Source organism: Passer domesticus, chromosome 4 (assembly GCF_036417665.1).
Source record: "Passer domesticus isolate bPasDom1 chromosome 4, bPasDom1.hap1, whole genome shotgun sequence".
Lineage (NCBI taxonomy): Eukaryota > Metazoa > Chordata > Aves > Passeriformes > Passeridae > Passer > Passer domesticus.
This window is the reverse complement of record NC_087477.1, coordinates 61,468,968-61,490,916: the sequence shown is the minus strand read 5'-3', so window position 1 is coordinate 61,490,916 and position 21,949 is coordinate 61,468,968. Positions and strand designations below refer to the sequence as shown.

The 21,949-nt window shown below is 40.2% G+C and overlaps 1 protein-coding gene across 2 annotated transcripts; it reads left to right on the top strand.

Moving 5' to 3' along the window:
• Positions 1-5,202: 5,202 nt before the first annotated feature.
• On the top strand, positions 5,203-21,644 carry KLB (klotho beta). 2 transcript variants are annotated; one of them, XM_064418366.1, is made up of 5 exons: positions 5,203-6,096; positions 13,662-14,169; positions 16,462-16,730; positions 18,250-19,393; positions 20,425-21,644. In XM_064418366.1, the coding sequence occupies exons 1-5, from the start codon at positions 5,359-5,361 to the stop codon at positions 20,784-20,786; spliced, it is 3,021 nt and encodes a 1,006-aa protein (XP_064274436.1). In that variant the 5' UTR covers positions 5,203-5,358; the 3' UTR covers positions 20,787-21,644. The 2 variants fall into 2 exon arrangements, with proteins under 2 accessions (XP_064274436.1, XP_064274437.1); XM_064418367.1 differs by having other exon boundaries at positions 5,204-5,478.
• Positions 21,645-21,949: the final 305 nt, after the last annotated feature.

The window sequence follows — 21,949 nt, the reverse complement described above, 5'->3', positions numbered from 1 at the left end:
ATAACCTTTTGGAATATTTAACAGGCAGGTTCTTTCTGCTCCTGTGTCTACTACAAATTCCAATTCTTCTTCTTGGGGGGACCCCCTTTTAAAGTTATCACAGGCTCCAGATGGCATTTGTCCCCTAAAAAATAGAGCCTGTGACCTCCCTGTTCCTCCTCTGTGCCCATCTGTTTAAAGATTTTCAGATCTTTTGCCTGCTTAAGACAATTTTTCCTACAATAATGTAATAACAGACATTTTTGGAGTACTCCTGAGACTTGGTTTGTATTGGGGTTCTATTCTTTTCCTTCCCCCTGTCGCTACCACCTTCATATTTAGGAGTAGCGCCTGCATGGCTTTGATTTCTCTGGAAATTGTTTTCTCTCGTGGTGGCTAACATAAGTTTTGCTTTCAGGTTAGCCTTTTCTTCATCTCTCCAGACATAAACTTTTTGAGCTTCCTTTAATAAATCATCTAATGATCTATTACGCCAATCCTCATTTTTTTCTAATTTTTTTCCAATACCTGGCCAAGCATTAGTGACAAAGTTAATCCTCAACAGAGCTTTTCCCACATCAGTTTCAGGGTCTATTCTGGAATATTGTTTCATATTCCTCCTAAGTCTGTCTAACCACTCAGTTCGAGTCTCTTCTTTTCCCTGCTGTGCCTCAAAAGCCTTTTTAGCATTTTGCCCTCTGGGTGCTGCCCCTTTTATTCCCTTGGTTATTAAATTACGATAGTCACTCCTTTGTTTCCTCCCCTCCTTATTTTGACCCCACTCAGGAGGTGCAGTTGGCATTTTATCTTCTCTGGGCAGCCCCTGCGGATTGTCCTTTTCCCGTCCTTTTATTCCAGCTGCTCGGATTGTGTCTCTTCCTGAGAAAATATTGTTTTCATTGTGGACTGCATCTTCAGCTGTGCCTATGGGACCCTCCAAAATCCCTTTTATTTCTTTCTTAAAATTTCTGACCTCAGAAGAAGTCAAAGGGGCATTTAAAAACCCTGTTCCACCCTCTCCCACTGGGACCTCTCTTAAGGGGAACAGACCAATCCCTTCATCTAACTCTCCTTTTAACCTTCTATAGTCTTTCTCCCGTGTTTTGAGAAAGAATTTGGAGAGGGCTGCCTTATAACTGAGCTCCTAGTGTTTGGATAAGGTGCTTTCTCTGGATAGTTTCCCTGGACAGCCGGAGCCGCGGCTCCCGAGGGACCGGAGCTGGGGCAGGACGGGGCTGAGGGGAGCCCATCCCGCCGGGCCCGGCGCTGCCAGGGCGGGCCGCGGGCGGGGCCTGTGCCGGGAGCGCCGGAGCCGGGAGCGCTGGGAGCGCCGGGAGCGATGGCGGGAGATGGCGGGAGATGGCGGGCGGGGTGCGGGGTTCATGGCGGCAGCGGTCCCGGCAGAGATAAAGGAGCAGGGACGGCGGCACGGGCAGCGGGAGATTGGCTAGTGGACAATGGGGAAAGCGGTCGGGGATGGGACCGCTGGAGCCGACGGGAGCCGTGCCGCGGTGGCATAAACCATGCAGCACAAGGGACCCCAGGCACGGTGGTGAGGGCGGCCTAGACAATATGAACAAAGAGTTACGGACGGTCCGGGTACCTTTTCCTGAAAAAGGACACCCGTTAACAAAGGATTAACCCTTAAAAATGATCGCCTCTTGCATATCCATATACTTCATACATTATGCATGAATTCCATTCAAATAAAGGATTCTGTCCATCATCAGCTTCTCTTAATCCTAGCGGCATCTTTTGGACTGAACCAGGCGGGAAGAAGTTAGTTTCTCCTGAGAAAAGAGCAATAACTTCTCTTTCTCTGAGAGATTTAGGTGTCCTGCAGCCGCCATCCCGCGGGAGAACCTCATTCCTTTCTAAAAAGAAAACATTCCACTTACATAGTTTCTATTTTAACTACAAAAGTTACCTTTTAACTATGAAACTACATTTACCATACTGTTAAAATGTTAATACTGCACTACTAATCAATAAAACATAATATGTATGGTAAATATCTGTTTAGAGCCATATAATATGCACTTTTCACAATGAACACACAGGGTTAGGTGGACCCATGTGTTTTCAGCATTAGCATAGCTTGTGAATTTGGGTTTCTGCCTAAGGAACACAGTCAGTGAGTAAACAGACCCATGGCACAGGCTGTGCTTTTTGGCCTGTTTTGCAAGTTATTCCATACGCACTCAACGTAATGGCTGTGCAAACAAAAACAATATTGCTCTAGAAAAACATCTCCAGGGATAAGTTTGTATTTACATACTTAATTCTCGTTATGTAACTTTGAAAACTGGGCCTATTCCTGATACCAGAACTAAACATCAGTTAAAATGGCTGACGTTTGTGAGAGACAAACTGTTCAAATAATGCTGAAAGAGTTATTGCAGGTGGTTATCTCTGTTTGGAGTCGATAAAGCTACCTAGAGCAACATCCAGCAGAGGAGTATCTGTTTGTGGGTTCGTGACATCTTCATGTTTCTTGGAAGGCAAGAGTTTAACCCTTTATGGAGACATCAGAGTGGACACCAGGCATGCCTGCCATTCACTCCTGGCTGTGGTGGGGATACCTCTGTTCCTGTGTACATCCCTATGGAACCGCTAGAAGTGGGAGAAGCCTTGCTCCACCACAGGAAAGAAAACGGAGTACTTATTGTTATGTATTATGATGTACTTTGCAAGATAAACTCAAGGCAATAGCACTTGAGTCTATAATTGATGATGGGTAGTGTTTTAAAGGCCTATACCCAATTAAAATTACAGCTTTTTAAAAAGTAGCTAAAGTACACTTGATTTCACCACTCTGTTACAACGATGACAAATAATTTTTGCACAATTAGTATTATTTTCTACCTTGCAGAAACCCACAGATTATTTGGCTTTTTATGTTAGGTTTCTTTTCCAAAATACATTTGAAAAAGTGAGATATTAAATCTTGAACTTGAGGTTTTTTTCCCCCTTATGTAATAAGCTTAGACCTACTTTTAATATTATTAGTGAAGGCTTTGTCTTGCTTATTGAGAGAGGAGATTTTTAATAAGAAAATTACATTTTCTTATCTTGAGAAATAAAAAAGTGTTTTCTTTTTGTTAATATCTTACTTCCACATTTTTGTATATAGCTATGTTGATACTCTTTTGGAATTGAAACCAACTTTTAAAGTGAAATTTCAGGTTAAATTCTGATTTTTTGGTAGTAATAAGGGGCATTAAAATACTCTTTTACTAGATTGTAGTCTCTCTTTTGGAAGAATCCCATAAGGAGTATTTTTCTTACTAGACTCTCTAGTAAAGAAAATAAAAATTTTCGGGCATTGTAGAAGTAGAAATTAGCATTTTATTACAGATGAAAAATTCCAAAAGTTTTTCATAAAGCTGCGGTATAGTTTCTATTTACATTAGGCTTTCTGTAGTATCCATCACAATTACGTGTCTTTAGAAAGACTTGATCCTATGTCAAACAGTTTTTGCTGTATAAGGTAGAGATAAGGGATTTGCATGAGGCTGTTGTGGGCGATTACATAAGCTGTGCTTCTTTGAGCACCTAACAGTAGTAGATCTGAGCAGCTGATGTTAATGTAAACATTACACTTCTGAGTGAACTTTGTCTTTAGGTCTTTTTCTTCATTTACATATCTAGGCAGAATGAATGTGTCAACTCAGAACTCAGCCTAACATTCAAAACTCTGTCCTTTCAACTAATGTGTTCAGCATTTCTGTAGGTCAAACCCCAGATCTTCAAGCCAACCCCCAAAACAAGGAGAGTACATATTAAAGAGTCAAGTAAAAAATTGTTTTCTTCATTTGAATCATATGCCTTCACAAAGGCAAAGAAGAAAACTGATAAGTAAGAATTGAACTGAATAATCATTAGGCTTCCTAACTATTACTTCTGTACCAGCAAGTGCCCTGGAGATTCAGCTTCTCCCAGTCTTTCATTCTGAAGCCAGACTGGTTGGTGTGTGGACAGAGGCAGGAAATCCCACTGTGCAGCATCACACTGTATGATGTCCTCATACAGCATCGGGGTGGAGCCTGGCCTGACTCTGCCACCTGAGCCAGTGGAATCATTAATTCTCTTCCCCTCCTTTCACACCCTCGCTTCCTAACACCCCCTGGTCACATCTCACTCTTCTGTGCTGATTGCTTTCCAAATTAACAACAGTCACAGTATTTCCTTTCCCCAAGTATTTGCTCAGGTAATTAAATCCTTCTTCCAAATTCACTATATGATTTTCATCACTTCAAGTGCCTCCTCTTTAACTTCATAAAGTTAAATTACAGCCCAAACAGTTAAATATGACCAAGCAAGAAAATGGATTCACAAAGGCTTGAAACATCTAAACACTTTCAAACCATGATTAGAGCATGCTCCCAGTCATGTCAGTAATAAGGAAGGAGGTGCAGTTCATGACCTTATACAGACCAAGCATCTGAGAGCACCAGTCTCTGCTGCCCCTACGTCTCAGGCAGGTACAGCACACTCTGCATCCTTGTGCCAGTGGTACTAACACTGCTGTGTTTGCTGGGGAGAAGCCTGTTGTCTTTCCCTTGCCCACAGGTATCCCATGGGGTTACAGAGCTGTTGTGGGTACTTGGAGCTGAAGCATCTGGTAATGATGGTGACAGCTGCTTTAGAAGTGTAGTGGCATTGAAAACAGCTGTGTGTACTGCTGTACAGGAGACTTTTATATAGGATAGAAAAATGGCTGCATTTCGTGTTTGAAAGAAATATTGACTTGCTTTGTGATTTTATATAGTTAGTTGGATGTGTGTATATCTCTTGTTCACAACAAAATTTTCCACAAGTCCAGGAAGAGTTTTTCAGCAGAAGTAGGTTGTTTGAGCAGGACAGGACTGAGGAATCGTGCACTGCCCTTCCAGCCATCCAGTTACACAGATAGGATAAATCTCCTTTAAATCAGTGATTATGTAGTGTGAATTGTATTAATGTTTCCGTAAAATACAGCTCCACAAGAAATAAAGGATGTGATAGCTTCTTAGACCCTGTCACCTATATTATCCCACTGAATGACTGACCTGTAAATGATGATAAATTAGTTCCTAGCATTTCTGTGGTTGAGGCAGGCTGCAGTAAGAAGCCAGGTGGGTGTCTCAGTGGTCATGCAGAGGCCACCTCCCTATGAATTACACCATTCTCGGATCCCTTCTATGTCTCACAGTTCAGGCTAATCATTGACAGGGCTTTTACAATCACAAGCTTTTAGTGAAGCTTTGATAAGACACTTCAGCGGCTTGTGGCAAATGAAACCGGTCTGCACAGTGTGGACTCCAGCAAAAGAATGGAATTTTTTCAGCATCAGTGCAAGAAATCTGATTTTTAACACTGGCAGTATAAACTGGCACAATGTGTGGCCAACGGCTGGAGAAGATTGTTGCTTTTTGGACGTTAGTTTTCGTGAGGATAGTTACTGGGCTTGCTGGAGAGGGAAGATCTGTGTGGAAAAAGGACTCCCACTTCAGCCCCGTGAGCGAAACACAGATGTTTTTATATGACACTTTCCCCAAAGATTTTCTCTGGGGGGTAGGGACAGGAGCTTTCCAGGTGGAAGGCAGCTGGAGGAAGGACGGGAAAGGCTCCTCCATCTGGGACCGCTTCACCCGCTCGGAGTTCAGGGACGCTGACAGCACAGGCACCTCCAGTGACAGTTATACCTTGTTGGACAAAGATTTGTCTGCTCTGGATTTTTTGGGAGTTACTTTTTACCAGTTTTCAATTTCATGGTCAAGGCTTTTCCCCACTGGAGTGGTGGCAGCTCCCAATGAAAAAGGACTTCAGTATTATAACACCCTTATTGACTCTTTACTGTACAGAAATATTGACCCCGTGGTTACACTGTACCACTGGGACCTGCCCTTGATGCTGCAAGAAAAATTCGGGGGATGGAAAAATGAATCGGTGATTGATATCTTCAATGACTATGCCACATTTTGCTTCCAGACCTTTGGGGATCGTGTTAAATATTGGATTACAATCCACAATCCATATTTAGTTGCTTGGCATGGGTATGGCACAGGTATTCATGCTCCAGGAGAGAGAGGGAAAATAAGAACTGTCTACTCAGTAGGACACAATTTGATCAAGGTACAGTATAATAAGATTTTACAAATTGATCTTGCACTGCTCTGGGAAATAGTAAGAGGAATTGGTCCTGTGATCAATGTTTTTTTAATAATCACCTACTGTGATAGCACAAACAAATAGCCTTTAGCTAAGGCACTCTTTCTGTTAGCCCTCACTTTGATTTTATTGCTTGTCACAAGAGCTGAGTCAATAATTATTTGTTTTAAAGTGCTTGTTTATTATTTTATTTAAATTATCTTTTACATGCAAATTCTAACTCTTAAAGAGCATTCTTTGTTCTTTACATTTAGTTAAACAGATTTGGCCATACTGGAATGACTATCCTATTAGTTTAAAAGGAAATTCATTTGTATTTGCATATTGAGTCAACTTTACTGGCCATAGAGTAGGTATGTGTAAGTATGATTTGTTTAGCTTAGTAAGATTAAATTGCAAACTGTTTGCTTCTAAACTAGTAAGGTTGGCACATCTTGGCTTCAGAAGAAAACAAATGTCCTCTTTGGTACTTGAGAGTTTCAAATTATTTCCATGATGTACAGTATTTTTTGCATCTGCTGTGTTCAAAGTACTTTACAGAACAGGTCTCTATCTCATCTCTGCAGCCAGCATAATTCCCCCTGCTGAGACTATTCTTAGCTGTCACAAAGAGAATTTTTCTACAACTTGCCATATATCACACATGTAGTTAACAAATAAATCTGAATGGATTAATCCTACAGAAAGAAGTATGCATGTGGGGAAAAAATTATTTGCCAGAGTAGTTAAAATGTTCTGCAGCTGACAAATTTTTGTATTTGCCTCTGGCTTTGAACCTTCAGAAGATCATTTTTCAAAAAAGTCATGCTGCAGTCAATAGAAGTTTTACACACAGAAAAGTTGTCAAGCATCCTGAGTCACTAACTGATTTCAGACTTAGCAGAAGAATGATTTAACTACAAAGATTTGTGAAGCATCTCAAAGAAAACTGATGCCAAATCATTCTTTCTATTTTCAAGTGCTATTTTATATAATGCATGTAAAAGATACCATGTAAGTTTGCAATATTTCTTGCCTTCATTTCTGAGTGTCACAATCAAATGTGGAGTACCAACTAGGCAGTCTCTGCACTTCCTGTAAAATCCATGTCAGCAGCACACCACACACAGGGAGTGATACTCCTCTGCCAAAGAATCAATTGGGTTTTCCAGGAAGGCAGGCACAGCTGGGTCTGATACACAAATTACTGACCTAATTTTCCTCCTCAAAATTATTTGTCTCTCAGGCTTGATTTGATAGTTACTTCTTGTTCTAGAGTATAAAATAAATCACTTGGAGGGAAGAGTTTAGGAGACTTTCAGCAGCACACAATCCTTTAGCTACCGTTTTATTATCCATGGGCAGAAGTTTTTCTCCTCTGATACCCTTCTTACAACCCCATGAACTTTAACTTTACTTTAGTATTAGCAGTTCTCTCCTGTACCACTGTAAAATTTCTGGAGATTCTGGATTTGAGATCAATGAAAAATCTTGAATTTGTAGTAAAGTATTTGAGGAACTGGAGTTTTCTGATTGGGGTTAGAGATGGAATGGGAACTCTTGAGGTAGCAGTCGATATGAGTCAACTCTTTTTATCTCTTTATATCTCTATATAATTATTTATTTCTCTTATAATAATTTACTAGCCAGCCATTCCACAGAAGTCACAGCTAAGTACTATATGTTCCAAGCCAACTAGCCAGAATCTTTCTCAAAGAAAGATTTTTGTATGAGTTTAAATGTTCAGTTCATTTTTCATTGTTGACAATACAGTATTAATAGAATGTATAGATGCACAGTCATGATTCATGTGTTTTGAAATATCTCTCCTTTGAGAATCTAGAAAAATTATAATATTATCTCTTTAAAGAGATTTCACATGGGTTTTTATTTCATGACCAGTATATACTGGTCTGTTTCTCAGACATTGTGCTATGGCTACCTTCTAATTTCCCACTGCAAATGAAAAACATTATCCCAAAAATAAAATATCAACCAAATGTCAGGTCTTGGCAGTGTGAGGCAAAGCCTGTTAAAGCTCTTGGGAAAATTGCCATTTATGTAATCAGCTTTAGGAAGAACCACATTCTTGTCCATGTCAAGGCTTCATTTTTGGACAGGCTATTGACAGACACGGTCCTCAATGCTATCCTGTGCACAAACCAGGTCCATCCATTAAATATACAGAGCAGGAAAAACAGGTCTGTAATGCTGAAATGAAGTTAATCTGGCCACCACATTGTTGCACAGCAATTTGCTGAAAGTCATTCCCAAGCCTTTTAGTAGTACTTTTGGAGAAATTAAATGAAGCTCTCGCATGAATCCTACTTTTAGTTTAATTTCCTTGTGTATTGTTGCAGTTGAGGTGTTACCAGAACTGCTCACTGTTTATATAAAGGAGTGCTTTTTTGTGATATATCAATCATAACCTGAAGCTAAATTTCATAGAATCAGAAAAACAATACAACAAACCATAAACCTCTGCTTTTTTTTTGGACTTCGGATTATTTTACTGTAAGAGCAATTTGAAAGTTGCTGGAGTGTTTCTTGAAAAGGGCTGGAGAAATTTCTCTTAGTTTTAAATGTATCCATTTTACTGCTTTCAAAAGCAATAGTGTCTTAAAACTCAAATAATTAGCTGGTATATCAAAAAGGTCATAGAATACCAGGTTGGAAGAGGACCTCAAGGATCATCTTCATGATAGGATTCATTTTAGGCTCTGTGTGTTGGCTGGCACAAGGCGTTGCTGATGCTGGGTCACCTCCTGCCTGTGCTCCCCTCCAAGCCTTGCAACCTGTGAAGGGAATGCCCCAGACTCATCTGCTTGAGACAGCCCTGCCCTTTGCAGGGCCGTGCTGTTCGAGATCTGTAAAGAGAGGTAGTGAATGCAGAATCAGAGGCTGATAAGCAGGGTGCTCAGGAGATCCACATTGGGAAAATAATTCAGAAGAAGAATTTCAAATTTGAGTTAAAAAAATTTCAATTTTAAAAACGTATTTGCATGTTTCTATGTATTCTGTTCATACACAGAGGGTAATCATTGCCACTGACCATTTCAAAGGAATCGATACTACCTCTACAGAAATTAACAGGGAATCTGAACTTTGGTGCTATTAATTGTAAATTGCTAAGGGATTCTCTTAGATTAATCTCTCTCCAATTGTATGGTCATTATGAGGAATAAAAGGAGCATGTGGAGTTCTTATAGCAGATGGAGAGTGGTCAGCAAAACTGTATTTCTGTTCTTTGTTAAAGGACACTGCACTTCACAAAGGCAACATCAGAAAACAATTAATGATAAACTGCTGTGCAATATTTTAAAGATAAACCAAAAAAATGAAAAAAAAACCCAAAACTATGAGCTTGCTCCTGAGGCAGATGTCAGACTGAGGCAGAGAAGAAAAAAAATGCAGAAAAATTGGATGGATTTCTTTGATTTATCAGTAAATAAATCTGACAAGAAATACAAGGCAGATGAATCATTGTGACTGGACCTATGTGAGATGTATACCTGATATATTATTACCATTTTGTCTATATCTAGTTACATTCTTTCATACTTGGACTGAGATTTGTAAATATCACAAGAGCAACCTGTCTTCTTTTCCTCCTCTGTATGGGTGCCCTCCAGGAAGCTCTGCTTTTGCTAGTAGGCAGAAAGGGGCTCTTTTTCTTTAAATTATTTTTTATTTCCTGTTAAAGATTATTCACACTCCTTTCCATCGGGCAGAATAGTCCAAGAGAGAAATATCATAATGAGGTCTCCCTAAAATTGTCTTCATCACATACTTGGAAAAAGTAATAAATTCACTTTCAAGCCTGGTGTGTCCCTAAAGGTCCACTGCAGATCAGGTCCTTTTCTGTGTCCAGCTGCATTACTCCCAGCTCTTTGATAGATCTCACTATGCCAGGATCTCTTCGTGGATGCTGCTGACTTTGATCCCAAAGTGGGATGAGTGTGCCCCAGAAAAGTCCTATATTCATTCTCCTTAAAAACAAATTTCTACTTCATGAATGGGAAATAATTATTACCTCTATGTTCTGTGAGACACTTCCTTCCCTTCCCCCAAAGGAGATTCCTTTCTTCAGGATGCAGAAAGATGAAACTACACCAGCACCTGTCTCCATCAAGTATGGCTCTAGGGTGGACACCAGAATCATCTGTGCTTGTAAATGTCTTTGCTGGAAGATTTTTCAAATAGTAGTAGCCTCAGTGATGATGTAAAATTCAGCACTGATTCATAGTTTTTTATGGTTTGTTATATTCAGGTTAGCTTTCTTAGATTTCTTGGTAATCCTTAGGGAAAACACAGTCCAAATGCAGGACAGTTAATATCCAACAAATTATGATAGTAAAGCCTCAGTCATTCATAACACCCTCTCAGGAAGTGTAGTCACCTGCATCTCGAGATGTAGGCAATCCTTCACAAGGATTGAGATTCAGTTTGCAAAAGAAAGGTTTAGGCTACTTTAGCTCTTCTGGCTATGGGGCATCTTTACCACAGACCAAAAAAGCCTTTAGCAGAAATACACTCTCCAAATAAACCACACACCCTTGCCCTTCTTCTGAACTGTAACATCATCCTCAGACTATATTCTAGTTCTTCATGGTTTAAACACCAAATAAGTAAACTAAAAGCCAAATAATTTTATTATCATTTTTTTCAATTCTAGATTTCCTCCAGCACACTAAAATAACTCTTTATACCCTGACATTGTTTTGTAGACTCATTGCTGCTGCAAAGAAAAATTGGTTGACTAAAGTATCTTAAGAATTTGAAAGTATTGCTCTATTGCAAAGAAAGCTCTTTGCATGTGCATATGTTAAATTACAGGATCAGAATTTCATGGAGTATGAGAAAGCTTCAAAAAGAGAGAAGAACAAATACTGTTGTCTTCAGTTTATTAAGTTGACTTTTCTAGCTTTTTTACAGGGTTAGTACTAACTGACATAGCAGTCTCTGTGACTTTCAAGACTAGGGAATATTTTCTACATTTATACCAGGAAAATATGCTGAAATTAATGAGTCATACGTATCTAGAATAAATACCAAATATTGATCCTACTTTAACTGTGTATTTAGCCTTGACATTTGTCCTTGCTCTAACAAGGAAAGTGAAAGATTAGGGATTAAACTCTAACTGAAAAAAGATTAGTCAAGACTTACTGAAAATACCCAATTTGATATATGATACGGCTTTTAAATTCATGTTTGTTTCATATCTGGTCTTAAAAAACAAGTTCTATAAATCAGCTGATTCCATCAACAATAGTTTGCATTTAGCATTACCTTCTATGTGAGAATGTTAAGCTTCCTTACAGATCATTAACAACTCAAATCAGATTTATAGACAACTATGTGTCTACTATGTCTGTAAAACCCTTACTGTAGATAGTGAGAAGTTTTTTACAGTAAAAGTTAATCCTCAAAATTAAGTCATCAGTGATACATACAAATTTGTATATGAGGTTTCTCTCTTGACTCGTATTAAATGTACTTATTTATACTTGAGGTCTACTCCTCTAGAGTTATACCTGGGGCTGTATACTTTACTGTAAATATTATTTTTAATAGTAACTTTATTTTCTTCTAATCACCTCCTGAAGATGTATATGAATACAATGAGGGATTCCTGGCTTTTACATGGTAATATCGTATTCTAATTAGTTGTTTTTTGGCAAAGCCATCTTTCTCCACTTCCCCTAGACAAGTGTGATTGCTGTGATTTACCTGGTGCTATTGTCATGGTACTTGGCACTTGCATCACACAGCTGAGTGCAGTGGGAGTTCTTGTTAAACCAATGCAGCCATATGCTTCTCATTCAGGAGTGGTGTTCATGGGCTGTGTCTGGAGAGAAACTGTGCAAACGAGGTCAGAATACCCTAGAAGCAGAGCACAGAGTCAGCCTGGCCCCAGCAGCCCCCCCAGGCCGGAGGGACTTTCAGGAGAAACAGTGAGGGCAGCTGAGGAGATGGCACTGGCCACTTAAATTTTCTGATGAGGCTACTAAGAAATCAGTTTTATAATACTTGCAATTTCCCTCATTAATCCGTTTTTGCAGGCTTCCCTCTTCAGCTACAGAACCTTTGAAGCTGCATTTCAAAGGTTAGTGTCACTTTATCAGTATTTTCAAAGACAGACTTTGAACAAATGTTACGAGCATGACCTTAGAAACCATAAACAACTGATACACAAAATTTCACAAACTCTAATTCTTTGGTACTGCCCAGCTTAAACAAATACCTACCTGACATCAGGCCTTTTGGAGTTTTTTTTAAACTGTCAAGGCTGTGTGTTTCTAGATAAATTAACTGAAATTATTGTCGAAGGTAAGCAATGCTGTTTGGCTTAGTAATGATGACAATCTAACTCAGCACTCAGTGTTTCACAATGCTCCTAATGTTTTTTTTTCTGGGTGCAAACTATTATTTTCTTTCCAGCTTAAAAGCATAACGCCACCCTAGAGGCATAAGGTAAACTCTGAGTTACTTGACAACTCTTCAGCTGGGAGAGGTCAGCTGCCCTGCCCTTTGTCAGATCACCTGATGTGATTCAGTCCAGAGTCACTCCTCTCTGACCTACCTGTCCTGTTTCCTTACAGGACTTTGACAATGCTAGTAGCTCCTCAGTCTCCCGTGTATTTCTGGTTTTGTGCAAGTTTTGTCTGCTGTACGCCCTTATTTAAGTAGTTAATAATGTGGCATTTGAAGCTAATTGTGACATGCAATAACGACACACTTTCTAAAACAGTATTATAATCAGAAAAGCAGTATTATGATGTGATACAGTGCAGTGGCCATTTCAAAGAAGAAATTAACTAAAATCCTGAACAAAATTCTCACTCAGAGAGTGAGACTCACTCGCCCAGCTGTGAAAGTTGACATTTGGGTTCAAACTTCACAGCTGGGTCCTTTTCCCAGGTTTTTACATTTAGGGATTGTGCAAATATCAAAACTTGAACACTTGCTCATATGACTAGGCCAGAATAAAACAACTGAATCCCAGGAAGAGGGATCGGGTGGATGTGGTTTGATCAGAGTAAGTCCAGGTAACCCCCAGAGCACAGAGCAGTTAGTAGCACAGAGTCACCACTAACAAATGAAATATCATATGAAATTAATCTTTGATGGAATAATTGTAAAGATGGTTTGAAATTTTAACCATATCAGGAATCACTGTTTGACAGAGAAAGACTGGCTAGATCACAGAGTTCAAATCCCATTGTTAGAGCTGTTCCAAAGTGTCCATGTAACAGCTGTTCTCATCCTTGCTGGCATCTCTCCTGAAGTTTAGATGTGTGTTAAAAGGCAAAAAGCCACAGCCCTAGTGTGCTATAGGAGACAAGTTAGTGAGCATTGCCCTCATCCCAAGGAACCTTGCAGTGTTGAACAGTGATTGCCCATTAAACTGTGCAGGTTAATTCATGTATCTTAACTGATGCTTCCACATAAGCCTGCAGTGACTCAGATGGAGCTACCTGCCTCTCCAGCTGCCATGCACAAAGACTTATTAGAGCTACTATTTAATGCTATTTTTCTCTCATCAGGCTCATGCAAAAGTCTGGCATACCTACAAAGAACACTTTGGACCTTATCAGAAGGGAATGATATCCATAGTATTGGGATCCCACTGGATTGAGCCTAACAAATTGGAAAATGAGTTGGACATTTCTAAATGTCAGAAGTCCATGGAGAGAGTACTCGGATGGTTTGCTAAACCTATCCATGGGGATGGGGATTATCCAGAAGAACTGAAAAATGAATTCTTGTTTCTGCCACACTTTACTGAAGATGAAAAAAACTACATAAAGGGAACAGCTGACTTCTTTGCATTTTCCTTTGGTCCTAGTAACTTTAAACCTCCAAACACTCTACCAAAAATGGGACAAAATTTGTCACTCAATTTGAGGGAAGTACTGAACTGGATTAAACTGGAATACAACAGTCCTCGAATCTTGATTGCAGAGAATGGCTGGTTCACTGACAGCCACGTGAAAACAGATGACACCACAGCCATCTACATGATGAAAAACTTCATTAATAAGGTTTTACAAGGTTTGTACGGAAATTACTTGTTGGATTTTTCAGAGAGCACTTTAGATTGTTTGATATTTAGCTCTGTAATAATTTAGTCTGTTTTTTTTTTTTTTTAATGGAATAGTGGCAACAAAGTTAATCATTAATGATTTATACTGCATGAATACAAGTCATGGATCAGGATCTACTGGTGCTAGGTGTTGTACAAACAGAAAAAACCCACAGCCCCTGTCTCAGCAAGCTAAAGTCCAACATCTGCATTGAGTAAGGGTTGGTTAGGGTTAGGTTTCCATACTGAAACTATTACTCCTGCAGGACTCTAAGACTCCACCTATAGTAGGTACAGAAAAGCCTTGAGGTCTTCACCTCTGGTGACATAGGGAGCTTTGTTAACTCCTGACTTTTCCCACCTTCAGCCCTTTCTTTCTGCCCCAAACCTTCCCCTTATTTTTCAGGGGGCTTTTCTCATCCTCACTCTAACACTCAGTCAAGATCCTGATCTGTTTCTGCTCCCTCCTTTCACTGTCCCTGCAGACAATGTTACAAACACACTCTCTCTCTGATCCACCAGATCTCTACCTATCACCTGCCTAACGTGCAATTTTCTTTACCATAAAGCATATGTAAAATAGTATTTTTTCCCCTACCTATTTAAACAGTCACAAAATCTCAGCATGTACCATCTCAAGTACCACAGCATCTTTTGCTCTGACAATTAAACTTAACCCCATCTATTCAATATACTTCTACAAACAAAAATGTTCTCAGTTGTCACTTGCTCTTTCCCTTGATGTCTGCTCCCATTTGTTCAACCTTCCTCATTGTGGACATCAAGTACTCATCTTTACTTGCAAGGCCATTCTAGCTTACCTCTTTATCCTCTACATAATTCTCTGCCTCTGCATTTTGCAATGCATATTTTCAGACATTTTTGTACTTTCTCCCATGGTTTCCCTAATTTACAAGTTGCTTTCTTTGAAAATACATGCCATTGTATTGCTTTGTTACATTTCCTCATCTCCTTTCCAACATTCTGCCCTTGTCTATCAGCTTCCCATATACTCACATTGCAAGCTCTTGGGCTTTCTGATTTCATCTGGCTACTAGGAAAACATCCAGCTGGACTATGCCCATGCTGCTGGATACCTTGGAATTCTGCTGCATCAATACATGCACTGTGCAAAACTGCTTTCTGCTCAAGTTGCAGCCTGGTGTGACTAGGACAAGGAAGTTCAGTGGAAATACAGAATTATGCAAAATTATATGTCCTGAGAAAATGAGATATTGGGAAAGAATAAACCAGAAAACTTCAACTTTATTCCTTGGCTTACTGGTATGGTGGACTACAGGTAAAATATGAGGATTTGACACCTGTCTGTGTCAAAATCCTCAGCAGCCCTACTTAGTCACTGCTTTGCCTAGAGTATTCCAGCCTTTATAAGGTTAACATGAGGAGTTAGTCCGTGTTATTTCCTAGCTTAAAGGTGGCAACAGGCAGTGAACACGACTGACTGTGGAGTTTGGACTTTCCTTGCAGGCTGCCAGCTGGCACGAGCCTGCACAGGTAAAAGCATTGTGGTTAGTTGGTGTCCACTGAGCAGCTGCTCTGCAGGCTCTGCTGCCCTTCCTGAAGAATCAGGTTCCCCATCTGAGAAAGTAGTTGTGTTGTCATCTTTCTCATATATTGTATGTAAAAGATCATATCTAGACTCCTTTGCAAGAGGGACATTAAGATTGCCTGAAGTATGCACTGCACCCATTTTGTAACTAAATCAGTCTCTGGGTTGCACTATCCTACGTCTCCAAAGTCGTTAACAGTCCCATGCCAACAAGATAGATTTTTCAATTTACAAGCTGAGTAGACATTCCCAAATGTTTGAGCTTGCAGACATCTTGCAAATAAAGGTAGAGAGTTTTAGCTTCATGACAAAGTTACAAACCAGATCAACTGTTGCTCCCTTTATTTTGACTCATGATTCTCTAAGTTTACTGGTATTATTTTACTGGCAATTTGTCAAATGCAACTTCAAACATGGATGTGGTATAATATTTCTTGTTTGGCAGAGCAGAAATAAGCATCTTACAGTAATTTCTTAAGGACACCTTAAATTCTTAGTGACACCTTTTTTTTTTAGTAAATAAAGACTAAGATATATACATCAGTTTTGCAATGAATTACAGTGGGTCAATAACCCTACAAATATTGAGAAGACACTCAAGATTTTGAAAATAGCCCTCTCTCATAAATATCCCTTATATATGTTAGAGTAATGCATACAGGACTCATGGATGTTACCTTCTCTTATGCAGCTATTAAATACGACAAAATAGATGTGTTTGGTTACACAGCCTGGTCCCTCCTTGATGGCTTCGAGTGGCAACATGCTTACAACATCAGGCGTGGATTATTTTATGTAGATTTCAAAAGCAAAAAAAAGGAAAGGATTCCCAAGTCATCTGCACTTTATTATAGACAAATCATACGAGAAAATGGCTTCTTCCCAAAGGATTCTACCCCAAACTTGCAAGCTCAGTTCTCCTGTGACTTCTCCTGGGGTGTCACCGAGTCTGTTATCAAGGTGAGCAAAAAATATTAAGCGGATCAGATCCGGATCTGGATCTGGAAACAGAGTGATCAGCAACTTTGTGAACAAATGACCATATACAGCAGCTTGCATTCATGAATTTCAGTGCACACTGCCCACAGAAGTTAAGCCATAATTGCATTGGTTCACATTCATGTGTTTCCAGATTTTCAGGTGAGCTTCGTCACAGAGTGCTGGCTACTGCTGCAGCAGCAGACCCTGCTGCAGGAGCCCGTCCAAGCATGGCCCTCCCTCTGCTTGTGTCTCCATGTGGCAGATCAGATGAGGAAATTTCAGACCAAGAAGTTGATCCAACCAATTGTTACTGGGTTATTTTTCAACCAGGGGTTTCCAAATCCAGTTTGCAGTGTGGCCATAGGGATGCTTGTGAAGGCCTGATGGAGAGTGACAAAGGGCAGGGACAAGGTGATTATGCTGGTGGCAGCAGTGACCTGCAGGCTCCACATCTTGTCTACAGCAGAAACACATTCCTGGGTTAGGCCTGGCTCCAAGTGCCACTCAGACAAGTGGGTAAGAAGCCATTCTTTAAAAAGACACATAGCACAGGTGAAGATAACCAATCTTGAGGTTTTACCAACTGAGCTCTCATTAGAAAACAGATCATACAACCTTTTGTCCAAACTGGCTCCTACAGGACCTATTTATAGTTTATTTTTCTTCTATTTCTGCTTTAAACTTAGTAAATTAGCTAACTGTATGTATGGCCAGTGCTGGGATACCCTTCTTGTCATCACAAACGGACAGTCCCATGAAAATACCAGCCTCAAAAGATAACAACAAAATCCCCTAATTTAACCTACTCACTGACAACCACAGAGGGAAAAGTTTCTATATATCTTGTTAATATGCAGCACAGAAAAAAAGTACATTTCCTTAAAAAAAGCAATTGAAATATTTTAAACTTCACTAATTGTACTTTGAAACCTACAAAAAGCATTTAAAAATTTGAATATTAAAAAAAGTGTTATTCTGAACTTTTTCAACTAGTAGGAGACAGAAAAGGTATAACTAAATGCTACAAGCTGTTTGTGTCAGATTACTATGCCTCAGTTTCACAAGGTTGGTCACAGCAACAGTGACAAAATAATCCCTGCCTGCCTCATACAGCCCCTGGTGCTTGTTCTCACCACCTGCTCCCCAGGCAGCTGCCTGGGAACTGCTGTGTGCATGACCAGAGTGAACTCAATCAGGGAGAGCTGTCTCTGTGAAAACATGTCATGTAGGTTGGTGGCAGGGTAAACGCCCATGTGTAATTGAAAAGAAAAAAGTGCAATTTTGATGTTTTTCATTGGGAAAGGAACAGAATGATGATGACCACTAGCACAAAGACCATACAGGTGAGGGGGTTATCCTCTTCCCCCTGGAGCATTTAAGCAGGGCCTTCTGACATCCAGCACTAATCAGCAGCTAAACTCAGCCAGAAATGCAGATTACAAGCAGATATTATGTTCATTTAATTAAAACCCATTGTAACATATTTTTATTTTCACAGGCAGAATCGGCAGCTTCCTCACCACAGTTCTGTGATTCCAGCTTGTACCTCTGGAATGTCACAGGAGATGGGCTTCTGCACAAAGTTGATGGGGTAAAGCTAAAAACCCGACCAGCACAGTGCACAGATTTTGTCAGTATTAAAAAGCAACTGGATCTCCTGGAGAAAATGAAAGTGACCCATTACAGGTTTGCTCTTGACTGGTCACTAATTTTACCCAACGGAGATTTGTCAGTGGTCAACAGGCAAGTTCTTAGGTATTACAGATGTGTGATCAGTGAAGCCCTGAAACTCAACATTCAATCCATGGTCACCTTGTATTATCCAACTCACACCTACCTGGGGCTGCCGGCTCCTCTGCTGCAGACAGGAGGATGGCTGAACCAATCCACTGCCTACGCTTTTCAAGAGTACGCAGCTTTATGCTTCAGGGAGCTTGGTGATTTGGTTAAACTGTGGATTACAATAAACGAGCCAAACCAGCTAAGCAATGTCTACAACAGGAGCAGCAATGACACCTATCGGGCAGCACACAATTTATTAATAGCGCACGCCATGGCCTGGAGAACATACGACGAGCGGTACCGGTCCTCTCAGCACGGCAAAGTGTCCCTATCCCTGCATTCTGACTGGGCTGAGCCTGCCAACCCCTTCTTTGAATCTCATTCAAAAGCTGCCAACAGGTTTCTTCAGTTTGAAATAGGCTGGTTTGCCAATCCCATATTTAAGACTGGGGACTATCCAGCTACGATGAGGGAATACATCACCTTTAAAAACAGAAAAGGCCTTTCATATAGTTTGTTGCCATCTTTCACAAGCGAGGAAAAGCAGCTTGTCAAAGGCACAGCTGACTTTTATGCACTGAATCACTTCACCACCAGATTTGTGACTGACGAACCTCAGAACGGAAGCCAGTATGAATTTGATCGGGACATTCAATTCCTGCAGGATATCACCTGCCTGAGCTCCCCTTCTCGTTTGGCAGTGGTGCCTTGGGGAATGCGCAAAGTTCTCAGGTGGATCAAAAAAATGTATGGTGACATTGACATTTACATCACAGCAAATGGAATAGATGACCCATCCTTAGACAACGACGAGCTTCGAAATTATTACTTGGGCAAATACACACAAGAGGTTTTAAAAGGTGAGTACGTGACAGATTCAAGTTCCCCAGTGCCATTTCCATGGCTCAGACCCAGGCACAGCTAAGTCTTGCCCTGGACAGAGCAAGCAGTCCTGGTTCAGGTGCAGGAGCCAGCAGCACTGAGCCCCCTGAGGGGCCCAGCTCTGCAGTCACACTCAGGGCAGCTATGACAGAGGAATGGCATCAAGTGCCTTGCACAAAATGCAGCTACAGCTGCCTCCAGTTTAAACCATGAGAGAAGCTCTCTGGGCATGCACAGTTACTCTGAAATTATTAGGAGATAGCACTTCAGCCCAACTCCCAAGAGGCAATTAAAGTTTCTACTCTCCTAAGAAAGGCAAGAGCCTCCTTGCTTGCTGAACTAATAATTGGACAGAAAGTGCAAGCAAATCCAGTGTCTTGCAGGGACAGAATACAGTAGGGCACCAGCAGCACTAGCTGCTGTTGAAGGGAGTCCAACTCTAGTTCTCATTCCACTACTTGTTTTCTCCTGTAATTATGTTCTTAGTCTGTAATCATATTCTTAGTCTGGGTCACATTCCTAACTATGCTCACTGATTGCACATTACCTCAAGGCTTGCTATTTTTAAGTATTCTCACCCAGCACACGGGTGCACCAGTGTAACACAGAGCCATGCATGCTGCAGGGATGAGCAGCTGATTTTGGAGCAGTGCAGGAATTCTTGGAAAGCTCTCATGGCACTTATGGGCAGCCGCTCCCGAGTCATTGCAGCTGGCTTCAGTTAAGAGCAGCATCTAGCTTTTCCCAGGAAAACAAACTACCAGCTCCAACCTTGTACAAACCCAGTTTTCATGGGGTAGATCCAAATTCGTAATGATTTTTTTATCAGTAAGGCACTGTTCCTATGTAATTGTGACAGCTGAATACGAGAAGCAGTAAATATTTTCTGATGAAAGTACACTTTTTATATTTATAACAATTTGAAATCTGAACTGCTTACTAGAAAGTCTTCAGGTTTTACTTGAAATGTAAGTTTTAATTAACACTTTGTTTTGGTTTTTCTTCTCAGCCTACTACATTGACAAAGTTAAGATTAAAGGCTACTATGCGTTTAAGCTGACTGAAGAAAAATCTAAGCCCAGATTTGGATTCTTCACTTCGGATTCAAAAGAAAAGCCTTCAGTAAGATTTTACAATAGCCTGATAAGCAACAATGGCTTTCCTGCCAACTACTCAGTCTGTGGCACCTCTAGCCACGAAAAGCAGTGTAGCTTCTGCTTGTTTATTTCTCAGAAGAAGCCATTAATATTCTTTGCCTGTTGCCTTTTCTCTACCCTCAGTTTGCTTTTAGTTATTATTTTTTTTCACAAAAGAAAAAGAAGGAAACGTTTTAAGGCAAAAAGCATCAAATGCATCTGTGTCTCATTTTAAAAGGGGGCGGGGCACAAGCCCACTTTCAGTGAGATCCATCACTGCATTCTACAGTGGACAATGCCACTCAGACAACCGTGGAAAAGCACTGAGTCACTCCAGACACACACACCAGCATTTCATTCAAAAACGAAGTAATCACATTCACAGGAAGAAGAGCCATAGCACTTGTTTCTAATGAAATTACTTTTATCCATCTACTGTACCTAGAAGACAACATCTGTTAAAAAAAAAAAATTATGACCCTCCTGTGCCTTGGAATAACCTTTAAAACAGCTTTACTTGCAAAGAGGAACTTTTGAGAACTGATATACACCTTTGTAAGTTTTATGATGTGTATTCATCTCGTGAGTGTTGTTCAGCACAGCATGAAACTGAAGCTGTTAGGGTTTATAAGTATTATTAAACCCCACAAACCTTCAACTAAGTACAACACCAGGAATGAAATGTGCCAGGCCAACTTCTGAAGATACCCCTAAAAGAACAAAACCAAGTTAACTCCATTACTGACCAAGAGATATCCCTTACAGATTGGGTGAATCTTCGGGCAGTTTTTGCAATTTTTTAACACGTGTGGGATGCTTTAGCAACTTGTTGCCAAGTATGTTTCTGCACTATCCCAGTATTTTATATACTTTTTCCAAACTGAATGGAGCAAGTGACAATGTGGATTTTACTACTATATAGGACAACCTCCCAGTTAGATGTTGCTACATGGGCAAGATTAGCAATGAAGAAACCAAGCTGTATCCCCAGGTAACAAATCACTGCTGGTGAAACTCAGCAATACACTCTGAGCTTTGAGGTCAAGTCCCTTGTTTTCTTAATTGAGCAATAAAAAAACACTGTATTTTCAGACTACTGTTTCTATCTATGTATTTAGTTTAAATGGTCTTACAAATCTCATTCTCCTGATTTCAGTTTTGTTTTTCATCTACTTCAGATTCTGTCATCACAAGTCTGAGGCTTGAGAAAAGATGTGAAAGAACTGGTCTCCCCTGTAAGAAAAATGCTTTTATTATTTCTTCATGCTGTGATTCAAAAATGCCACTTCATGACTTTGTCACAGAAAGATCATGGTAGCACAGCCTACACATTGCCCTACCAGTCTCTGAGCACATTCATTCAGTCTGAATGAAGTCTGAGGGTTTGAAAACACACTG